Below are 23592 nucleotides of genomic sequence, written 5' to 3'. Positions count from 1 at the left end.
TCCCTTCAGCAGCTCCAGGCACGTGAACAAAAGCGGCGATCTCATTGGTCGTCCAGTGTTTAACGCGCCGCGTCAAAATAAAAAAACGAACCGAGGCGTTTTAAAAAAAAAAATGATGCTTTTACGCCTGCCGTTTTGCGCGTAAATCGTCCCGGTGTGAACAGGCCTTTATGCATATCTCCAGAAAGTAGAGACTTTAAGATTTTCATATGAGGTCAGAGCTCCTCCACAGACATTTAAAATGTAAAGTATATACTTGATGTCATTCCTGTACAGGGTCCGCAAAGTTTATGATATTTGATATTTGTCATTATATTTGTCAGAAAACTATGGTAATACAAACAGTAATCGATCACAAAACCATGGTTAATTTTCCTAAGTCTTACAAAAGTGAGAGCTTACAAAAGCCACAGTAAACACTATATCAACACAATATTGGCTAGCAGGCGAGCGGAGGCAAAGCTTTGCTCTTTGTTTACATCATAGCAACAACATAAAACTGATGAATTTGAACTGTTAATAGAAATCGCAACTGGAAATAATTACTTACAAGTTGTGATCCACAAACAACAGATTGTCTCGACAAAGTGGGAACCGCTCCATTTTCAGGAGAAGCTTTTGTGCGTAGCCTGAATTGTACTCTCTTAGTTTCTGGAGGCTGTTCTCCGTAAAATGTGCAGCACACAGATAAACGTTGGGGTTATAATGTTCAGGAACAGTGTTTAAAATAAATTGAACCACTCTGTGTTCATCAGCCTTAGGAAGGTCAGACAAATGAGCCTCTTTGACATAGCGAGAACATTTTCTTCTCTAATGCAGCTCAACCAGGCCTCGTCCCCTTTTATGCGTATTCCTTGGGCGGAGATTATTTAAATGAGTAACATTGTGACTTCATAAGATCCGGAAAAGACGCGTTGTAGTCCAAAGGAGTCGTTCTAATGTTGAAGTTCTTGTAAAGTGGATTCTGTTACATTAAAATATCTCCCTTTGGAGTGGACTTTGAGTTGTAAAAATCATGCAGATCTTTTTTTATGCTCAAACAGCAACATTACACATTTACTAAAGTTGAAAAAGTGAAAAAGCACCCCTTTAATGAAAAACATAATCCAATATACTTCAAGCAAAATCGAAGTACGGACTGGTGTGATGTAATTTAGTACAAAATCTGTTCATTTCTGTAGTTTGAAGCATCTTCACTGTGGACTTTAATGGATCATTGTTTAGGGTGCCATAAATAAAATATGCTTGTTGACAACCTGCTTGGAAAGTGCTACTTTCCAAGTAATGTACTAGTGATCCTTCCCAGAGGCATTTATATTCCTTTTCCATCTACCTCTCCTCCTAATGCCAGTCTTGACCTTTCCCAGCGAAGGCAGGGATTCCCCTGGGTTTCTTTCTCATCTCCTCATTCAGTGCGTCTCCGAGGTTTGCTGACCGAATAGTGCAGGAATTTTCTCCCTGGTACATGGTACAATATGAAGATTTATACTTCGGTCAGATTGAGGAGAGGGTAACCATTAAAATGGAGGGGAGATGAGGAAAAAAAAGCAGATTCCCTCTTGGGCAGCTTGGTGCCTCACACAGACAGTCTTGGTGGTTGATGTGAGACCTGATTGGCATAGCAATGAGCCCTTTCCCCCTGGAGGAGGGTCAGGCTGTAGAGAGGAAGAGATACACGACTTGTGTGGGATTTCAATGAGTCTACTACCTCCGTACGGCTTTGGCCATTACTAGAAACCTTCTGAAAGCTGCTTTTGAGTGAGGATCAAGGTAAAGGGATGCCCCTCTTGAATCATTCATATCGCTGTCAGTGCTGTCAACCGCTAATTTCCCTTCACCCTCTCTCCTACAGTTAAGCTGAACTGCTTCTGCCTATCCAGTTTTTGAGTAGTTTATTAAAATGAATCCTAGACTTTAGTGTTTACATCTAGTATGTCACATGACGTGGCAGTAGGCGGGACTCACTGCGTTTACACCCAGGCAGTGTTGGTGAATGCAGTGAAAACACTAAAATGTAAATTAGCTGTGCGATCGACTGTACAATTGGATTCAAAAAGTAAATCAGAGCTATCTTTTATACAGACTTACGAAAGCTATAGAAAAGACAAGCAAATGGATCATTTGCAGAAACAGCTGGACTCCAGGCAGATAAACGTCAATCTGCAGTTACCATTTTGTGTCATATATATATTTTGGGGTAAAATCATACCCTAGGTTATATATTGTATTGACGACTCCTCAATCAAATATTTACCATCCTTAAATTATGTATAATTGTAAAGCTAAAGTATTTTGTCAGCATTTATTTAAAAAAATCCATTATGATAAGCCTTGTGATCTATAAAACGGAAGTTTTCCTTAGGATGGATGGATGGATGGATAGATAGATAGATAGATAGATAGATAGATAGATAGATAGATAGATAGATAGATAGATAGATAGATAGATAGATAGATAGATAGATAGATAGATAGATAGATAGATAGATAGATAGATAGATAGATAGATAGATAGATAGATAGATAGATAGATAGACAGACAGACAGACAACGGACGATAGATAGAATAGACAGAGAGATGGATGGATGGATGGACGGACGGATGCCAGTCAGTTGAGTTTGTGGCAAAACCTTTGAAGTGCTTGTTGTCTTTTACTGTATATGATAATTCGCACTCAGAAAGTAGAACTGAAATGACATTCATTATAAGATGATGAGTTAAAATTTTTCAAATTCACCTGGAAAAAATTTTTCTAGTCATGTATTTCATCATTGAGGATTTCTTAAAAATACTATGTAAAAATCTTGTCTCGTCTCGTTCTCGTGAACCCAATCTCATGTGTCGTCACATCCCTACTATATTGCATTTAATTTGGTAAATTGTTATGATCACTGTCAACCGCCTACTAAAGCCAGTCATGTTGCAGGATGTTTTGCCACAGCGGGAAAGTGACGTCAATGCATACACTCTATTATCATCCAGAAGTACCATCACAAGTGGACTGTGCTTAAAACAGGTGTATGGTCCAAAACATAAACTCAAAGCATTTGTGGTTAGTCTGAAAACACACGACTCAAGCTATCATTCAAAACACTGCAAAATACAAACTGCCAAAATAAAAGTTATATTAATATATATTACTATTGTATAGTAAAATGTACTTCTCAAAGTAATAGTAATAAAAATGATGATTGCTAAAGAATTTTTAGTTTATTTTCATTAGATACCATTTTTGATTATAAATTTTAATTAAATCTGAGGCTGTCAAAGGATGCTCGCATGTTTCAAGCTCCGTCCGGACGCGCTTGTCTCTTTGTTTAAGCCGTGCTGATGTAAGTGCGAAAATACATTTACATACTTGCGATACTGACTCACAATTGGCCTCATTCATGAAACACGAGCAGAACGAATTTGTGTGTAAATCGTTCGTAAAGCCGCTCTGACGTAAATTTTCGGATTCACGAAAATGTTCGTATTTTCAAAATGTTAGTTGGTACTAGGATGCAACAATACAATTAGTCCACGGTTCAATACATGCCTCGGTTTTTAACCACGGTTTTCTGTTCGGTTCGGTTCTGATGGCTTGTCACATCAGTTTTTTGTTATTCTATTCTTAGGCGACAGGAACAGCAAGAGCTTAAGGAGAAAACATACTATTTTTTTATTGCAATACTTTTTAAAAGAATTGAAAACCCTTACTTAAACTTAAAACTTTACTTTAAAAAAAAATAGCCCTTGTACACATTCCTAGTGTATTGTAAAATATAAAATAAATATATATAAAGATTAACACTGGCAGCTCAGAGCTGTACAGCAGCATTTAAGTATGAAATTGAATGAATAAATGTAAAAATAAAACACTACATAGACTTCACTATAAAATATACACTTATTCTTATTAAAGCTACTGTATTAGTTTTTCAGTCAAGAGCAGTGAGTGATTTTCTCTTTGTCTTTTGTTGTTGTATTAACATTAAAGGGATAGTTCACTCAAAAATGAAAATTCTGTCATCGAGAAATTAATACAGGTTTGGAACAATATTAGAGTGAGTAAATAATGACATAATTTTAGAGGTGAACTGTCCCTTTAAGGACAGCGTGTTCTCTACTGCACTGCTGTCAATTTAAGACCTGCGTGCATCTAATATACAGACACACGCGATTTTACTTTCACTTTAGACATAACCGACTGTGTTTATGTTAACCTTGTGTGTATTTGACAGTATTAGCGCAGTTAGACGACTACTTAGTCCAGTAATCACATGTTTGACAGGCTTTTAGTTAAAACCGCGCATGTGAATGAACAGCAAGGCTTTAAAACGCATGCAAAAAATGAACTTTCTTGATTGTGAATATCTATAGTGTTCCGTGAGTATAACTCTACCACTGACCTGTGATGTGAATGTATGTCGCATTGTTCAGTATTGGGATGAAGGCAAATGATAGAATTTGTAGGAAAATAATTAATTAAATGCAAAACCGAAAAAACTGCAATTCACAAGCGCGTATTGAACCGTGAATGCCGTACCGAACGGTTCAATATTATATTGAGAATTGTGGCATCCCTAGTTGGTACGAAAGAAATTTACACCTGCTCCCTACCACGTGTGTAAATGGTGCGTAAAACATTTGAACTTTCTATTTTCTAATTTAGGCAAACTGACGACATTGCATTTTGATGCACTATGTACCATAATAATATTTAGAGAGTTGATTCGTCATTGTTTTTTTTTACTGTTCAACGTTGGGTAATGGGCAGCGCTCCTCACGGTCACTTTTTACCCAGCCGTCCAATCACAGTGGAGGAGGGGCGGGACAAAAACTACACCGACCAATCATCCCACTTGTACACCGACTGAACAATAATGAAGTTAATACTGCTTTTTACTGCATTTTTTTAATATTCAGTAATATTCTTCAAAATGAGATACTAGTTACACATTACTGCCATGGATATTCTGTATCATATTCATAGCAATCAAAGCATCTCAGATGGAAAAACGCTGCCCTTGCAAAGCACTCTCAAGCGCCACCAGCTGGCCGTTTTCAGAAGAGCACCAGGCGTTTTTTAGCTAGCTAAAAATGCTTTGATGGACACATGATAATTTAATATGTATTGCAAGGCTTATGGTCAATTAGCATTTATGCAATATACTGGAGCCAAACCTGAGAAAGAAGTCCACGAGTCCACACGTCATTTGCAGTTGTAACTCATGGGCGGGGATTATGCTAATTATGAATGAGCGTGCACGCGCGTCCTATTTACGAATGTTTGGAATTCATTAATATACACACGTTTAACTACCGAATCCGCCGTATGCGAAGCGTTTGTGAATCTGGAGGAGAGTTTTCGTAAAGGTCCATTTTACGTGCAAATTACTCAGAATTTGCTCATATTTACGAATGTTTCATGAATGAGACCCATTGAAAGGATCGATTCGTTGTTTGGTCGCTTCTAGTACCATTAACCCTGTAAAGCATTTTGCTTCATATTTGATAAACAAATTTCTAAGGCCTCTGAATTATCAACACGATTAAAGCTTTGCTGAAAAACCTGTTGTACACAATCTACTACATGCCTTCTGTCGTCTGATTGATAGTTCATACTTTTTTTAGATAGTAAAACGCCTTTTAGTACAATTGTAAAAACAACCCTTCAGGTTGTGGACTTGTAGCTGTGAAATCTGTACTGATTTTTATAAAGTAAACTTAAAGATGATATTTTATATTGTCAGTAATACTTCTAGGTGAACTGATGCAATTTTACTGGATTATCTATACATCATTTGTTTGAAAAGTCATGTTTGAATGTGAGTTTCAAATATGATCCATCAAGCTTTTGAGGAACTTTGTGTATCTCTCAATCATCATTGTATGCATTGCATTATATGTTTAGCCTGCACAATAAAACTACAGAGCTTTGATCATAAAACTAAGCATTTAAATATCATCTTGCTTAGACTATTAGCAAATACAGAGTGACAACTGATTTGAAAAAAAAAGCTTCTGCTATACTGTTACAAACATCTCATTGATATACATTACCAGCTATCAGATTTTCATCTTGCCTTTTGGCCATATAAATATCAGCAACTGCACCAAATTGCTTGTTTTCCCTCCTTAAATAATAGCTTCTATTAATAAAAGCCTGATGTATCAGATATGATACTCAACAAAAATCTGTGTCTTATGTCACGGTTAAGAGCCAGACAAGAAGGTCTTTTGAGACAAGGATCTTCGATATTCAAGAGGACATAGTCATCTTGGATGGCACAGAATTTGGAGGTGAAAGTAAGAATTGCATGCTATTGAAACACAAAAAGACCAGATCCAGCACTTTTCTCTCAGTCGGCTGTTATCTCCTCAGGCTGCCTGAGCAGGATCATGGGTCTGATTAACACTATGACAGTTAGTCTTTACAGCTCAGGCCTGGATTTCGACAGTGTGTCAGAGCAAATTAAAACGCCATCGTCCCAGCACAAACACCAGGGCAGGCACTGCCCTCGAGGGATGAAAGCTATATCATAAAGACAAAGCTTAACGTGCCTGCGCTGAATGAATCGTGGAATAGGTTGCAGTTAGTTTTGTTTTTCTGATGGATCAGTTGTCCTCAATCCATTATGATATAAAACAAAGGTCTGGGCAAAAGTAATCTGGAATACTGCCAGCCTACACTATATATAATGATACAACAAAAGGTTTAACCATGAAACCAGTGAAGTTAACTCTTCCCAGTGCTTCTCTTTTGATTCATCCTCATTCTGTGCCAGGCCGAATCACCAACAAGCGCTCAATGTTTTTGCCCCTCAATGAATAGCCCTCATTTACATGCCCTGACTCATAAATCTGTCTGATGGCCCTTGTTGAGAGACCAATGATGCTCTTCTTCAACAAACCCCTTGAAGTCCTTCAGAACCACTTTTCCATAGACAGAACTTATTTCAAAAACATGAAGAAAAAAAACATTTACAAAAAATAAGTTCTCAAAACTTTGTTAATAAGTCTCTTATAGTCACAAAGGCTGTATTTATGTGATCAAAAATACAGTAATATTGTGACATATTACAATTTAACAGCTGTTTTCTATATGAATATATTTTCAAATGTGATCAAAGCTGAATTTTCAGCATCATTACTCCAGTCTTCGGTGTGACATGATCCTTCAGAAATCATTTTAATATGATGATTTGATGCTCAAGAAACATTTATGATTATTATCAATCACTGCTTTTGCTGCTTAATATTTTTGTGGAAACTGTAAAAACACTACCATTCAAACAATTGGGGATAGTAAGATTTAAAAGTATGGTAAGATATTTACAGTACAATGTTACAAAAGTTTTTTCTTTTTCAAATAAATGCTGTTATTTTGAACTTTTTATTCATCCAAGAATCCTGAAAAAATGACGTATCATGGTTTCCACAAAAGAAAATGTTTTGAACATTGATAATAATAATAACCAAACCAACCATTATTAATAGTTAAGCACCAAATATTCGAACTATTAGAATATTAGAACACCAAATACCATATTAGAATGATTTCTGAAGGATCCTGTGACTGATGTCTGAAGTAATGGCATTAAGAGCATAAGAGACTTCTTAAAAAAAAACCTTAAAACATCTTAATTATTCCAGGCTTTTGATTGGTATTGTATAAATGAAATTCACTGCAATGAATTCACACATATGAAATGTGTTACTTGTTACCAATATATGCCTTTGTTTCTTATAATGGGAACAAGGATTTTACCATTTTGAAATAAACTTTGGGTTTGATCTCTGATTTTCTCCTTTCTTGTCTCCACAGTGAAAATGTCAACACCTACTGTCTCCACATTGCTGAGGATGATGGGGAGGTGGACACAGACTTCCCTCCGCTGGACTCTAATGAGCCCATCCACAAGTTTGGCTTCAGTACGCTGGCGCTGGTCGAGAAGTATTCATCTCCTGGACTGGGGCCCAAACAGTCACTCTTTGTTCGAATGTAAGAAAGCCACTTAAGTCTCAGTTTATCACCTCCAGTTACTACTACTGGCTCTGTGAAGAATAAATACATTTAAAGTCATAATGCACCATATGCTTAATAGAAGTAAAATGAGTTTGGAACAGATGTTTTTTCTTTAAAAATTATATCATTATCCATATATATTCAGGAAGGGTGCATTAAATTGATCCAATGTGACAGAAAAGACATTAATACCATGTTCCGTCTGAATACTCGATTCTGATTGGCTGGAAGGTGTGCAATAAAACCATTTAATTCACAGGTAGTTGCACGTCAGTTTAATCTCCGTTCTTTATTAATGTGCTGCTTTCATTGAAGCGCAAACACACGGAGATTACGCTGAGAAGCATTCAGGAGCACAGAAACTTATCAATGCTGCAAGCTTCGCTACTGAATCGCTTAATTATGTTTCTCAGCAACATCGCTATTTTAAAGTAATTCAACTCACAGTTTCGTTGTTTATAGAGAGAGAGAGAGACACTGAACAGACACAGGTACGCATCTCTAATAAATAATTCAAATAAATGTAATCTTACGCACTTTATCTCTTTGTCTGATTTAAAGTGGTTCGAATGCTTTAACGAGCCGCAAGTTGACGAAAATAACTGTAAATTTTACCCTTTTGGTCAAATATTGCGCTGCAAACATCACTGACAGCTTTAAGTTGTCAATTCTGGCAAATGACCATGGTATAAGTGGGATAATCCATGGCTAGCTGTGCGTTAAACGATTTTAATGCACTTCGCGGAGGCATTTTGCGTTGAATGCTGTTCTATTCTTATATTAAACTTTCTGTTCATCAAATAATCATGAAAAAAATGTAAAAAAATTAAACAGCTCAATTGTTTTCAACATTGTTTTCAGCAAATCAACATTAGAATGATTTCTGAAGCTTCATGTGTAGTAATGATGCAAAAAATTCAGTTTTGATCACAGGAATAAATTACATTTTAACATATATTCAGATAGAAAATATTTACTATAATAATATTTTACTGTACTCTAAATAAAGCCTTGGTGAGCAGAAGAGACTTGCATATCTTACCAACTTTTATTTATTCATTATTACAATATTTGCATATAATACACATTACCAAAGAGTAAAACGAACCACAAATCTATCACCATCATCAAATATTCAACTTATTTGCGTTTGTCTTGACGTTTGCACAACCTCATACGGTTCTTATGAGAGCTATCTGAATGTTTTAGGTTTAGACACAAGTCTTAAGTTTGTTGGAGATTTTTTTCCACATGCCTCTCCATGAAGTGCTTGTCTTTGTTTTGTGAGCTCTCAATTAGATTGTTGCTCTTCTGTGCTTTTGGGAATATCTCTAATCAACTGTTTGGTTAATGTGGCTGACAAAGCATTAGGAGCCCCCTATTAATTTGAAGTTGCTAATTGGATTTGAATGGCGCCCTGCCAGACTGTCCTGCCTTTGATAGGGAAGGTTTGGGCTGTAATACTGAATTTGGGTTGTACAGTGAAGCTTCTGCTTTATTTTTTGGATGCGTTTTCCTGTACTTGTTTAGATTGGATGATATTTGCACTGATTGTTGTTTACACAGTTGGGTGAACTGGGGCCCGTTTCAGAAAGGAGGTTAAGTGAAAACTCTGAGTATGTTAACCCTGAAATAAGGGAAACTCTGGGTTTTCTGTTTCAGAATGGGAGGTATGTCAAACCCGAGAAAGCAGGGTAAGCCAAGCCCGTTTCTGAAAGAGAGGTAACTTATACTCAGAGTCAGTTACCAGGGTAACTTACTCTATGAACCTAACCTGGTCAGGAGCAGGTTTCCTTTGGTAAACCCAGAGTTTCTTTTGTTCTCCTCCCCTTTTTAAAGCACCAGCAGTTTTTAAATACTTTATTCATTCATTCAAACTGCACAAATTCTTTTCTTACTGTATTTTGGTCGTATTTCAAGTATAAATATCAAAAAATTATAAATTTAATCTAAATGTAAAGTAAGCGAAGTTTACTTAAAACAAATTAAATTATCTGCCACTTGACAAAAATACAAAGTAAGAAAAGCATTCTTTGCAGGAACATTCATTAATCATATTTTGATCATGAGGACACTGTCAAAGTGACAAAAATGGCATGTCCTTTTATACAGGAAGGATCCTGATGTTCACTTGATAAACCTCTAGAAGTATCCCTGATAATTAGAGTTTCCTTTAGGATTTCCAGTGGTTGGACGCATTTATGACACTCATATACCCATCCTCACACTTTCTGAAAACTGATTACTGTATGGAATGGAAGGATGCTGCCAGATGGTAGTACGAGATATATGGCATAACCACCACCACAGCTGTTAAATACATTTATTAAAATGTTTTTATAGTCATCTTTATTTCCTACAAATACTTTATTATTTTTCCTGTTGGGTGTTAATATTCTTCCTCCATCTCCTCTTCATCTGTCAGTGGTGCTGGAGTTTGGCTGGCCTGAGTAGAAGTCAAATGTTAATGTCATTACCCTGATTAATAAATGTAACAGGTGTGATCAGATAACATTTCATTATGTGAAAAGAGCATAGACCCTTTTCACATTTCTGGGTTTCCGAAGCTGAAGTCGTCATAGTTGGGTTAACTCTTATAGCGGTGAATGAGAGAATACATTAAATATATATTTTTGTGTCTCCACAAGAAAAACTCCACAATAGTGATTTCACAACTTTCAAAAAGAGGTAAAAATAGAGTGATTTTGATAACGGAAGTGAAAAGAGAGAAAGATATAATTTTTCACCATCACTCCCATAGACACTGTATTAGAAACACTCTCACAGCAGCGGTAACTTGATTTTTGTAATTTGATGCAAAAGTAATATAATACAAAGTATTAGTGTTATAAATGTACATACATTAAAAAAAAAATAATACAAAAAACTATATTGATGACCATTAAAACACGTCATCACTGTGAAAAGGGTCTATATGGGAAAAGTTGCTGCACATTGGACACTGAATTATATTTATTTAATATGTCAAATGTTTGTAAAGTCATTAAACCTACACCCATGAACATTTTATGCTTAAAGCTTTAGGGTTTTTTTTCTTTAATTTTTAGCTGCTGCCACATTCTTTGTTTGTCTTTTGGATACCATGAAAATTAAACTTAATTCAAATAATTAAGAATTAAACTTGTGTATTGACCCGGAAGTATGCAAACGTCTTTTTGTTGGGTGCTGTTGCCATGGTGAATCGTAATTTCGGAGCTCCATTGATCATGGCTTTTCATAGTTGGAGTGCATGAGCTTAACTCAGAGTCAGTCTATTCAGAGTTGATTGAACGACCTCAATTCAGATGTTCAGAAACCCAAAACTTAGAGTTTCCCATCTCAGAGTAAGTCAACTCAGAGTTCAGGTTTAAACTCAGAGTTGGTTGAACCTCCTTACTGAAACGGGCCCCTGTTCCTTTAACATTTCACCAGCGAGGAAAGAAATAAGACACTACCGTTCAAAAGTTTGAGGTCGGCATGAGTTTTGTTTTTAAATAAATAAATGCTTGTATTCAGCAAGGATGTATTAAAGGGTTAGTTCTCCCAAAAATGAAAATTAGCCCATGATTTACTCTCCCTCAAGCCATCCTAGGTGTGTATGACTTTCTTCTTTCAGACGAATAAAATCAGTTGTATTAAAAAAGTCCAAGCTTTATTATGGCAGTAATTGTTGCCTCGTTTATGAAGTCCATAACAGTGCTTCTATCCATCATATAACTGCTCCACACTGCTCTGGGGGGTTAATAAAGGCCGTCTGAAACGAAGTGGTGCATTTGTGTAAGAAAAATATCCATATTTAAAACGTTATAGACTAAAATAACTAACTTCCGGCGGTCATCAGTACACAAGTCGACTTGCGCTAAAAGAGGAACCCCCTGACGCGATGCATAGAAGCATCTCAAGCTTTGATGCCTCTCATAGATAGAGCTGGGCAACAAACTCAAGCCCCTCTTCTCTTATATCGAAATCCTCCGGCATTTCTCTTTAAAGAGTCTCGTTTTAGACTCTAATTCATGACCGGTGTTTTGTTTTTCTCTATCCTCTGCGCTTCTGCGTTCGTCAATACGCATGTGTCAAGGGTTACTCTTTCGCCGTAAATTGATGTGTATGGCAATCCGCTGGAAGTTAGTTATTTTAGTCTATAAAGTTTTAAATATGGATATTTTTCTTACACAAACATGCCACTTCACTTCAGACGGCCTTTATTAACCCCCCTGGAGCCGTGTGGAGCAGTTATATGATGGATAGATGCACTTTTATGGACTTCAAAAACGAAATAACAAATCACTGCCATTATAAAGCTTGGATTAGCAAGGACATTTTTAATATAACTCCGATTTTATTCGTCTGAAAGAAGAAAGTCCGATACACCTAGGATGACTTGAGGGTGAGTAAATCATGGTCATTGTCATTTTTGGGGGAACTATCACTTTAAATTAATCAAAATTGACAGTAAAGACATGCATAATGTTACAAAAGATTTAAATTTCAAATAAATGTTTGTTTAAACTTTCTATTCATCGAATCCTGTGGAAAAAAAATCTTGGTTTACACAGAAATATTAAGGAACGCAGCTGTTTTCGGCATTGATAATAATCTTAAATGTTTCTTGACCAGGAAATCCTCATATTAATGATTTCTGAAGGATCATGTGACACTGAAGACTGGAGTAATGATTCTGAACATTCAGCTTTGATCACAGGAAACAATTACAGTTTACAATAGAAAACGGTATTTGTAATATTTCACTTGTAAGACCGCATGAATTCGCTCCAATGATCGGTAGCGAACCGCGGTGAAGGCCGCACGCGTTCAGTGTTTCAGCTGGAAGAATGGATTTGATTATAATATTCTTTATCTGACTCCATTTATCATAGTTGTCGCATTTAGAAGAGAATCCCAACCGGTTGTTTGATCATTTATATTTGATAGTTAATCATACATTTAATCGTTCCGTTTTAACCCTTTGTTGCAATTATACCGTTCCACATTGGAGATTAGTTAATAATTACAGATTAATTCAGAAAGGATCAAAAATGTTACAATTTATTAACAATCAAGTAAATGTAAAATGTCAATTACATCATGGACATAAATCTCTTCTAAAAGGAAACACAAATTCTAGTTATGGTTACACTTAAAATAGTTTCAAATAGTAAACATAAACCCTTCATTATGCTCAGTAGGCCTCTGCGAGCTACAGTTGAAATCCTCTTTTATCCTTTTCCCTGATGTCACCAAATTCAAATCTGACTCTTTTAAAACTGACCAATCAGACCAAACCGTAAGACGTTTGAAAGTAACCAATCAGACAAAACTTCCCCCATTGTATCAAAGGTGCGAAGACCATTTGCCAGCCAGCCATTCTTTTGTTCTTCTAACTCCAACTGGCCCTTCTGATGGCGTTAAGGGGGAATTATTTTCCACCTTACACACTATATTACTGTTTATACTGTATTTTTTAATCTAAATTAATGCAGCCTTGGTGAGCATAAGAGACTTCTGTCAAAACCATTAAAAATCTACTGACGCCAAACTTTTGAACGGTGGTATAACTTCATTATAAGTAGCCATTTGCCTGTGGCATGAACTAATTTAGTTTTTTTTTTTTGTACAAAAGTTGTATTCGTGGCCCAGCTGCTTTGCACTTTTCATTGTCTTTTGTCTGTATATATTTGTGATTTATTCATCAGCTCTCAGCCGTCGGCTGGCATTCAGAGCTCTCTGGGTCAGCTGCATGCTCCCTTCATGAGAGGCCCACTGATGTGGCACTGCAGGACCCTGGGCGAGAACTGAGCCAGTGCTTGGCCCTCAGTGGGCCATCGGGGCCCGCGACCTCTTCTCCCGGATCCCCGGCCTGACGTGAAGCCTGTCAGAAGCCCTGGCCTGAGGCTGATGGGTCAGGACTGCTAAATGGAAGTGGACACGCGAGTCCTCTGTCCAGAAAGTGTGTGCTCTCCGGTTTCTGGCCTGGGGTTGTTGTTCTGTTGATGTAGTCTATCGCAGTGATGCGTCCATGTGCTCAAAGTTTAACTCGTGGACTGGCCCTCGGCCCTGTTGTGTTGAGGATGTGCTCTGATAAAGCAAGCCGACCACTTAAGAGTACAATACACTCTTTCTGTGTGCAAGCTTTTCTTCTGACACTAACTGCTCGCACCAGTACCGCTGCACTGACATTCAAGAGTGATTCTCATACTACATCTGCACAAAAATATTGGCTTCTTTCTTGAGTAATGTGGTTCTGTTTAGTGAATCAATTGAATCATGGACTGAATCAGCTCAGATGACTCACTCGCTTATTGAACCACATTACATTTGAAAGGTTAATGATAAAATCTAATTACAGAGTGTTTGTGTTCAAAATCCTGTAGAAATCACTGGCTCTCACATTTTAATTGTTTGGTTTTATGCAATAAATCTTAATGAAAGAATAGCGTTAATAGAAGTGTTATTTTAGTATCATTAACATACTATTATAGTGTTTATAACATTTTTTATATGTTCATTTTTTAGTTTAGTTTTAGTTAGTTCTAGTAATTTAGTTTTGTCATTTTTTTTTACATTTATTTATTTTTTGCTTTTAAATATGGTCAGTATGCTTAAACTTGTCAGTTAGCATTTATTTTGTTTCAATCAACATAAATGTTTCTTAATATTTTTGCAATAATGTTATGATCACAATTACGGCTGTCATTAACGATTATTTTGACAATCGAGTAATTGGTAGATTATTTTTGACAATTAATTTGATATTTTTGTAGAAATAAAAATAGACCTAAGCAAAGACTTACTAAGCTTTTAAAAGGACTTAAAAATACACATATTATAACAATGAGGGAATAATATGGGGTTCAAATAAAGAATAAAGTAATCATGTTTTTATAGAAAAACACTGTTGAAATTCATAATATACATAAAATACATCAAATAAACATAATAAACAATGTATTATAACAAATGCCAGGAGAGGATGCTAATGGTCTGGTGTTGTTACACTTTACAGCAGATCAAATCCTTGTTTCATATTGGCCAAACCACCAGTTTTTCTTAAAGCTACACTATGTAACTTTTCCGTCCGCTAGAGTTCGCCTATTCAAAACGAAGGCGTAGTTTGATGACACCAAGTTTGAGCGCAGAATCTTGGGACATGTGGTCTTCACCTCACAGCCCGTGGGAAAGAATCGGGATAGGACTCGCGCAGAAATCATGTTGATGGATGTGATTATTAACATTACTGTAGTCTGAAGCAGAGCAGGAGCGAGTGTTGTGGAGCTGAGGAACCGCTGGAGCGATTGTTAATAAGATGAACGCAACACACGCCTCGCGAGCAGCGAGTTACAAAAGTTACATAGACTTTTATTATGCCACAGTCGCCGGCGCCATTTCCGCTTTTCCGGTCATGAGTATGAGGTAACGCAGCTCTGTTTATCATATTAGACACATCTGAGTGTGTTGAAAATGATGTTATGACGTTACTCTGTGCGTTCTCTCGGCGGCTGCTATGACACTTGTTCACACTGCAGTGAGAGTTTCTGCAAAATAAAAGTGGAAACCGAGAGTAACACAGATAGGATGTGATTGACAGGTGAATCCCTCACACGTCCCGGTTCCTCAGTTAAAATAGAAATTTTCTCACGATTTACAAATACTTGGAAACATTTGGGATATTGTAAGTACTCAACTGAACAAAATATATAACACTGGCCTAGTGGTTTTTGGATATTTTACTGAAAAAAATTGACATAGTGCACCTTTAATATTTGGCCGCTTTTTTACAATAGAACTGCTACAGTTACTGTAATTTCTTGAACAAGAATATGTGGACATCAAAACATGCAAACTCAGAGCGAGGGCTTAAACCTTTATTTTGTCATTTTATATTTAAACAGCATTAATATACTAAACCTGCGGGGCATATATTTATTTAATTGAGTCGCAGCCTTTGTGAAATCACAATAGCACTATGCTATGTTATGGTTTTTGAATGGTTTTAATACATTCTATACATGGTTTTAATACAATGGTATTTAATGCCTTAGGTAATGGTCTAATGATGCGGTACATGGGTTTTTTGCCGCTTACTCGACATGGGTACATACATTTTTAAATCAAGTACTTGAATTTACTCGAGTAATCGTGACAGCCCTAATCACAGTATCACTTGATGATAATGTTTTTGATTCTTTTGTAGCCATAAGCATAGTTCTTAACCACTAGTTTCCTCAGGACAAACAAATCTAAATTATGTGAAACTCATCTTGAACATAATGGTTTGATATCTTGGAAGTTCATATATTTGAATATGATATGCTCAGCCATCGGTTGAGACTCAAAGCTCAATCCTGAGAATCTGAGGGCATGATCTCAGTGTTGATGCTCTGATGGACAGGAAGTTCGCATCTAACTCAAACGTGAAAGATTTATTCAATATGACTGATGATTTGCCTTCCTCACCCACAGAAACGCCGCTCATGGTTTCTCCCTGATCCCAGTGGACAGCCTGAAAGTGACCATGAAGGATATTCTGCAGAAGGCCCTCAAAAAGAGGAAGGGCTCCCAGAAAGGATCAGGTGAGGATCTGAAAGATTTACTTTATTCACTTCATGTGAAATGATAGATATGTTTTGGATTCAATCTTATATTCCTATAATCCTATATACAATGTTGGATTATCTATTTTGGTTGGCCTGCGATTTTATTTTACTATTCTTTTATTTACTACTATTAGACTATTAGATTAATTTGCTTATAATCAAGGAAACTATTTTCATAGTTTTCATTGTGTTATTAATTTTGTTTATTTTTGTAATTTTTATTAGTTTTTATGTATATTTATTTTTATTTCAGTTTTAGTAATTTTAGTACTTTATGTTAGTTGTCAAGGTGACATTTCTTATTTTTATGTAAGTTTTCCGTCTAATATTTATATTTTATTTCAGTTAAGAAAAACAATTTAACTCAATAACAACACTAATGCTTTTGGGTCAATAACAAGACAGGCATATTTAGTCTCCAAGTGCATTATTTTCTTTTAAAATAATTTTATAAATTCATGACATATATCCCTTTATTCTTTAAAAACTATTCAGTTTGAATTCATTTTTAGTACATTTAAGTAATGCATTTTTATTTTATGTTTTATCCCAAACCCCCAAAATGTCAGGTGGTGCAACTGTCCGAACAAACTAAAGGCCTGTTCACACCGGGACGATTTTCGTGTGCGTTTATCGCCTCGTGGCTACACAAAGAGCGCCAATATGAGTGTGCACACCAATGCTCAAAACGGCAGGCGTAAAAGCGCAATTTAAATTTTTTTTTGACGTGGCGCGTTAAAAACTGGCCCGACCAATGAGATCTGCGCTTTTGTTCACGTGCCTGGAGCTGCTGAAGTTACAGTAAAACACGACGCTCAAGCACAAAACGGTCTTGCCGAGCACATATTGATACGACAAAGAAAAAGTAAGTAGACAAAGAAGAAGATGAGCTGCTAATGGTTTTGGCAAGCGCGTAAATACTCTCTTCTTCTTCTTCTGCGTGACAAGCGAGTGTCAGAAGCGTAAAGTGCCGCAGCACCACCTTGTGTACCGGGAGCACCATCTACTGAATTTGCAAGTTCACTCGGTGCATCGCCAATGAAAATCACTTGGGTGTGAACACAAAGACGTGCCGAAAAACGCTGGTGATAAGAGTGCGCGAAAATTGTCCCGGTGTGCACAGACCTTAAGAAAACTATTTGAAATGATGTCTTAATAATAACTAGGGTATGCCGATATAACCGATATGCCAATATTTTTCAACTCATTCTAGCCGATGCCGGCTAAATTTTTTTTTTTTTTTCCATTTGTTTGGAAACCACCATTTTGAGCAAAAAAAAAGTTTTTTTTTCATTCTGGTTTCAGATTTCTGAGGTCTCCTTACTAAAAAGATACTTGTTAAAAATAAATTAATGTTAATAAAGTTCTTTTTTTAAATAATAGTATATTAAAAGTGCTGAAAATAACAATAATAAAGTCAGTAATTTTTCACCCCAGACAGATGCAATTGTAACCTAAATATTTTCTTTTTGGATTTAATGTTAGTTCACATGAAGTGGGGGTGGCATGGGATCAGTTGATGCTGTATTTAGCTTCAGATAAAAACATTCACCGTTATTTTAGTGCTCCTTGGATTATTTTTCATCATCCATTTCATAAAATTTTATTACAGATTAATAAACTGTATGTAAAAGTATTTAATTGACAAGTGTCATGCTTGTGCTTTGACATCATTACTGCTTTATTTATTCAGAAAAAGAAGTAACTTCTATTTATTAGTGTATTCTATTACTGTAACAACAGCGCCTCCACTAAATAGGCTATATTTAACATTCTCCCGGTCGGGCACTAGGACCTGGAGGAGCTTCAGCAGCTGTAGAAGCGATTGTGCTTGTTTTGGGCTAGTTTTGTTGTGAAAACCTGGCAATCCTGCGTTGATTCACAAATTCAAGGCAGCATTTAAAAACTGACAATATAAATCACCATACATGCAATGCACTTGCTTGTTTTCACTTGAAGAATGACCACACGGCTGACGTGATCTTATCGCTATAGCACTCCTTGCACACGTGATCGTTATTGCAGGCGCATATCAACACGTTATAATATCGGCAAGGCTTATCGGCATAATTTTTTCATATCGGCCGTATATTTTATATTTTAAGCGTTTATCGGCCGATTCCGATGTCGTGCCGATAATATCGTGCATCCCTAATAATAACAAATTAAAAACTAAATACTATGGCGTCATTTTAGGTTTGAAACCTTTCAAATAAACACATTTTATAAATATCAGTAGTTTGTCCAACAATTTGTATATTCTCAAATGTCAGGGTGGCACAACTACAAACATGGCTCTTTTATTATGAATTGACAAGATAATAACAGTAAAGATGATAATGCATCATCCAGAGGAGCCCGACTGATCCTTGTGGCAGAATTGAAAGCTCTCTCAAATAGTAAAAACCGCTCATTTCAAGTCTGGGTAGAATGGTACACTTTCCATGTCAGGTGGTACAACTACAGTATATATGCATGCAACTATTTGGTTGTACTACCTGACATAAAAACAGTACAAAAAAAAACCTTTGAAATGTTATTTTAACAACTTGAATTGTGAAAATGTGCATTACATCAGCTTTGAAAAGATTGTTAAAAACACCTTTTTTGAAGCTTTGGCCCCTTTACCTACGTATCGGCATTATAAAGTGTAGAAGTGTAGCAAATGGTGCCTTTGAATAGTCAGTCGAACTGGAATTTGTGTGTGCGTGTAGTTTTCATCTTAGAAAGTAAGTGAAGCAGTCTGCTGTGATTTGCCCCGATAACCGTGGCAATGTGCCGTCCTAATTTGTCATCGGCGAATGGGTCGGAATCTGATAAGGCCAGAGAGTTTAATACAAAAAGTCACAGGTAACGGATCGCCCCTTTGATGGCCATGATGAGCCAGGGCAGCGGTGAGATAAGAGGGGTGAGGAGAAGAGATTGAGCCACAGACTGACTCCGAGATGGAGAAGTGCACATAAAGAATGGAAAGCAATGGTGCGGGAACAGAAGTGTATTAGAGGGAAAATGGATGAAACGCAGAGAAAATGATGGTGCGTGGAGAGCCACTGGAGCCTCATCTCTCTTGGATTTACCACACACACTGAGGTCAAAGCCTGCAGTCAGGGCGCTGCGGGATAGCTCTGTCAGTTTAAAGGGGCTATAGTCTTCGCCTTTGCCTCGTGTATCCACACAGCCTCATCAGCATGGCTCATGTACACCTTCATCGACACCACATTGACTAGTCTGTAGCAGTGGTTCTCAACCTTTGTGGAACCAAGGTTTGATTTTCAAGAATCAAAAATACAAAGGTGTCTACATCCCACACACCCTAATTGGGCTCAGGTTCAAGACAACAAAATAACCATAATGGAAAAAAGAAGCACACTGAAAATAACATCTCCAAACAACTTTTTATTCAGCTGAATTGAACTTCATCAGGCACAATACCCATGTGGAATAAAATACAACTCTTTGGTAATCACCTAAATTAGACACTCAAATACATGCAAATCATGATAGGACATTAAAATATATCAAAAAAATCCACATATGGGTAAACACTAGAAAGAATATGATATTAAATATTCAACTCTTACTTGTAAGCTGTCATACATTATAAAGCAGTATCAAAAATATAACAATAACTTTATTATTAAAAACTAGGATGAAGAAAAATATAAATCAGAAAGCCCTAATGGTGACAAATCATTTAAAACATTCCCTTTGTAACAATTTCTTCTTATAACCATAATCTCCCTATTTTTCAAGACAATATTTTTTAATTGTATTACTATTTTATTATCATATTATATGAATTATTTCTCTGTGTGTGTGTGTGTGTGTGTATAAAGATAGATAGATAGATAGATAGATAGATAGATAGATAGATAGATAGATAGATAGATAGATAGATAGATAGATAGATAGATAGATAGATAGATAGATAGATAGATAGATAGATAGATAGATAGATAGATAGATAGATAGATAGATAGATAGATAGATGTGTGTGTGTGTATATAATGTATGTGTGTATATGTGTGTGTTTGTATATGTATGTGTATGTATGTATGTGTGTATATATATATATATATATATATATATATATATATATATATATATATATATATATATATATATATATATATATATATATATATATATATATATATATATATATATATATATATATATATATATATATATATATATATATATATATATATATATATAATTTCTAAATAATTTATTATCATTTATTCTCCACATTTTTCAAGACAATATTTTTTTATTATATTAAATTTGTAATTATTACACACACACACACACACACACACACACACACACACACACACACACACACACACACACACACACACACACACACACACACACACACACACACACACACACACACACACACATACATAATTATAATATTATATTAATTATATTATTCTTTTTAAATTATGAATAATTTCCATTATCCCTGAAGTAAATTTCTACCTGATAAGCTTGACATAACTATAAAAATCTATACTTATCATAAAAATTCCTATTAATTATTTTTAAGATTTGTATTAATTTCCATGCCATCACACTTTTAGAATTCTCTCATTTTGTCTCATTGTTTTTTCATATTTTAAATCATTGCATTATATTTAATAATAATATATTTAAGTCATTTTATGAAGTTCTTTTGTTTGATTTGTAAGTGTTATTTTATATTATATTTATATTTTCACAGTCACAGTATTTCAATTCCTTTCCTCAAATATGACAACAACTTGTGTTATTTTAGTGTTAACTTGTGTTAATCTATCACAATGACATTTGCCTTTCACTTCAATCGATTTTGTACTTTGAAATTCACAAATAGTCTAACGTGAGAATGTTTCGGATGCTATTTTGGGTTGGAAACTCAATCTGTTGGCATTTCTTTCTGCTAAACCAAGCAAGTGTTTGACAGAAACAACAAAGACTGTGAGAATAAGAGAAAAATAAATGCTCCGGCTTAGTGAGATCCGTGTTTCTTTGTCTTTTTAAAGGTATCAGAGGAACAGCCGATCGGGCGCTTCAGTCTCTGGGGCATAAAAACAAACCCAGGATTTGTGACATCTTAGACATGCCTCAGCTTAAAAAAAGAGAAAAACTCATTGCTCTTAAAAGTATGGCCACTCTCTGTTATATAATACTATATATTTGGTTTCAGTGGTTTGAGAGTACTTGTGTTTGATGTACAGCCTCATCAGAGACGGATTGATTTGACAGCAGCCCAAGAGAGCCCTCAGAGGGAATTTAATTGGAAATAAACCTACAGAATTGCCCTGTGGGCAGTGAGCCATTGCCCCGTCCCGGCCCAGTATCCCATTCTGCAGGTGATTGTTTCTCTTTTAGTCCGAGATGGTGTCTCAGAAGACATCTTGAGTGGATGTGATGGGGTAGTTGGTCCAGAAGAGAAACGTTAGACGGCGCAGACCGTGCTCTCATCTGCATTTAGATGAGTATTGATTGTTTATTTACCCACTGGAGACAAGAGGCCGATCCAATCTTCTGTCCACTGTGTTGCCTTCTCTCCTGATCACTGTTTTGCAGGGTTTTTTTTTTCGTTTTCTTTTTTGAGCGATTGTTTCCTTCCCATTATATATTAATTTAATACATTTGTATTTGAACAAACCCCTAACCCTCTGTCAACAAAACAACATCATCCATCCATCGCTCTATCTATCATTCTATCCATCGCTCTATCTATCATTCTATCTATCGGTCTATCTATCTATCACCTGTCTGTCCATCCATCCATCTATCGATTTATCTGTGGTTCTATCGATCACTCTATCTATCGTTATATCTCCTGTCCTTCCATCCATCCATCCATCCATCTATCGCTCTATCGATTTATCTGTGGTTCTATCGATCACTTTATCCATCGTTCTATCTCCTGTCCATCCATCTATCTATCATTCTATCTATCGGTCTATCTATCTATCACCTGTCTGTCCATCCATCCATCTATCGATTTATCTGTGGTTCTATCGATCACTCTATCTATCGTTATATCTCCTGTCCTTCCATCCATCCATCCATCCATCTATCGATTTATCTGTGGTTCTATCGATCACTCTATCTATCGTTATATCTCCTGTCCTTCCATCCATCCATCCATCCATCTATCGCTCTATCGATTTATCTGTGGTTCTGTCGATCACTTTATCCATCGTTCTATCTCCTGTCCATCCATCCATCTATCTATCATTCTATTTATCGCTCTATCTATCATTCTATCTATTGCTCTATATATCATTCTATCTATCACTCTATCTATCATTCTATCACCTGTCTGTCTATCTATCATTCTTCCTGTCTATCCATCCATCCATCCATCCATCTATCTATTGCTCTATCTATCTCTCTATCTATCATTCTATCTATAGCTCTATCTATCATTCTATCTATCATTCTATCTATAGCTCTATCTATCATTCTATCTATTGCTCTGTCTATCATTCTATCTATTGCTCTATCTATAGCTCTATCTATCATTCTATCTATTGCTCTGTCTATCATTCTATCTATTGCTCTATCTATCATTCTATCACCTGTCTGTCTATCTATCATTTTGTCTGTCTGTCCATCCATCCATCCATCCATCCATCCATCCATCCATCCATCCATCCATCCATCCATCCATCCATCCATCCATCCATCCATCCATCCATCCATCCATCCATCCATCCATCCATCCATCCATCCATCTATCGATCTATCGATTTATCTGTGGTTCTATCGATCACTTTATCTATCGTTCTATCTCCTGTCCATCCATCCATCTATCTATCATTCTTTCTATTGCTCTATCTATCATTCTATCTATCCCTCTATCTATCATTCTATCACCTGTCTGTCTATCTATCATTCTGTCTGTCCATCCTGTCCATCCATCCATCCATCTATCTATCGCTCTATCTATCATTCTATCTATCGCTCTATCTATCATTCTA

At 36.1% G+C, this 23592-nt stretch overlaps 1 protein-coding gene across 2 annotated transcripts in view; it reads left to right on the top strand.

Moving 5' to 3' along the window:
* mapkap1 (MAPK associated protein 1) overlaps window positions 1–23592 on the top strand; it is a 76374-nt gene that overhangs the window by 29359 nt on the left and 23423 nt on the right. For both annotated transcript variants that reach the window (XM_079815910.1, XM_079815911.1), the window contains exons 6-7: window positions 7812–7988; window positions 16473–16582. In XM_079815910.1, the coding sequence (XP_079672036.1) occupies window positions 7812–7988; window positions 16473–16582 (287 nt within the window). The remainder of the gene's footprint in view (window positions 1–7811; window positions 7989–16472; window positions 16583–23592) is intronic.

This window comes from Gobio gobio, assembly GCF_949357685.1.
Source record: "Gobio gobio genome assembly, chromosome: 4".
In the NCBI taxonomy this organism is placed as follows: Eukaryota; Metazoa; Chordata; class Actinopteri; order Cypriniformes; family Gobionidae; genus Gobio; species Gobio gobio.
Note: the sequence above shows the minus strand (reverse complement) of the source record. Positions and strands in the feature narration are given on the sequence as shown.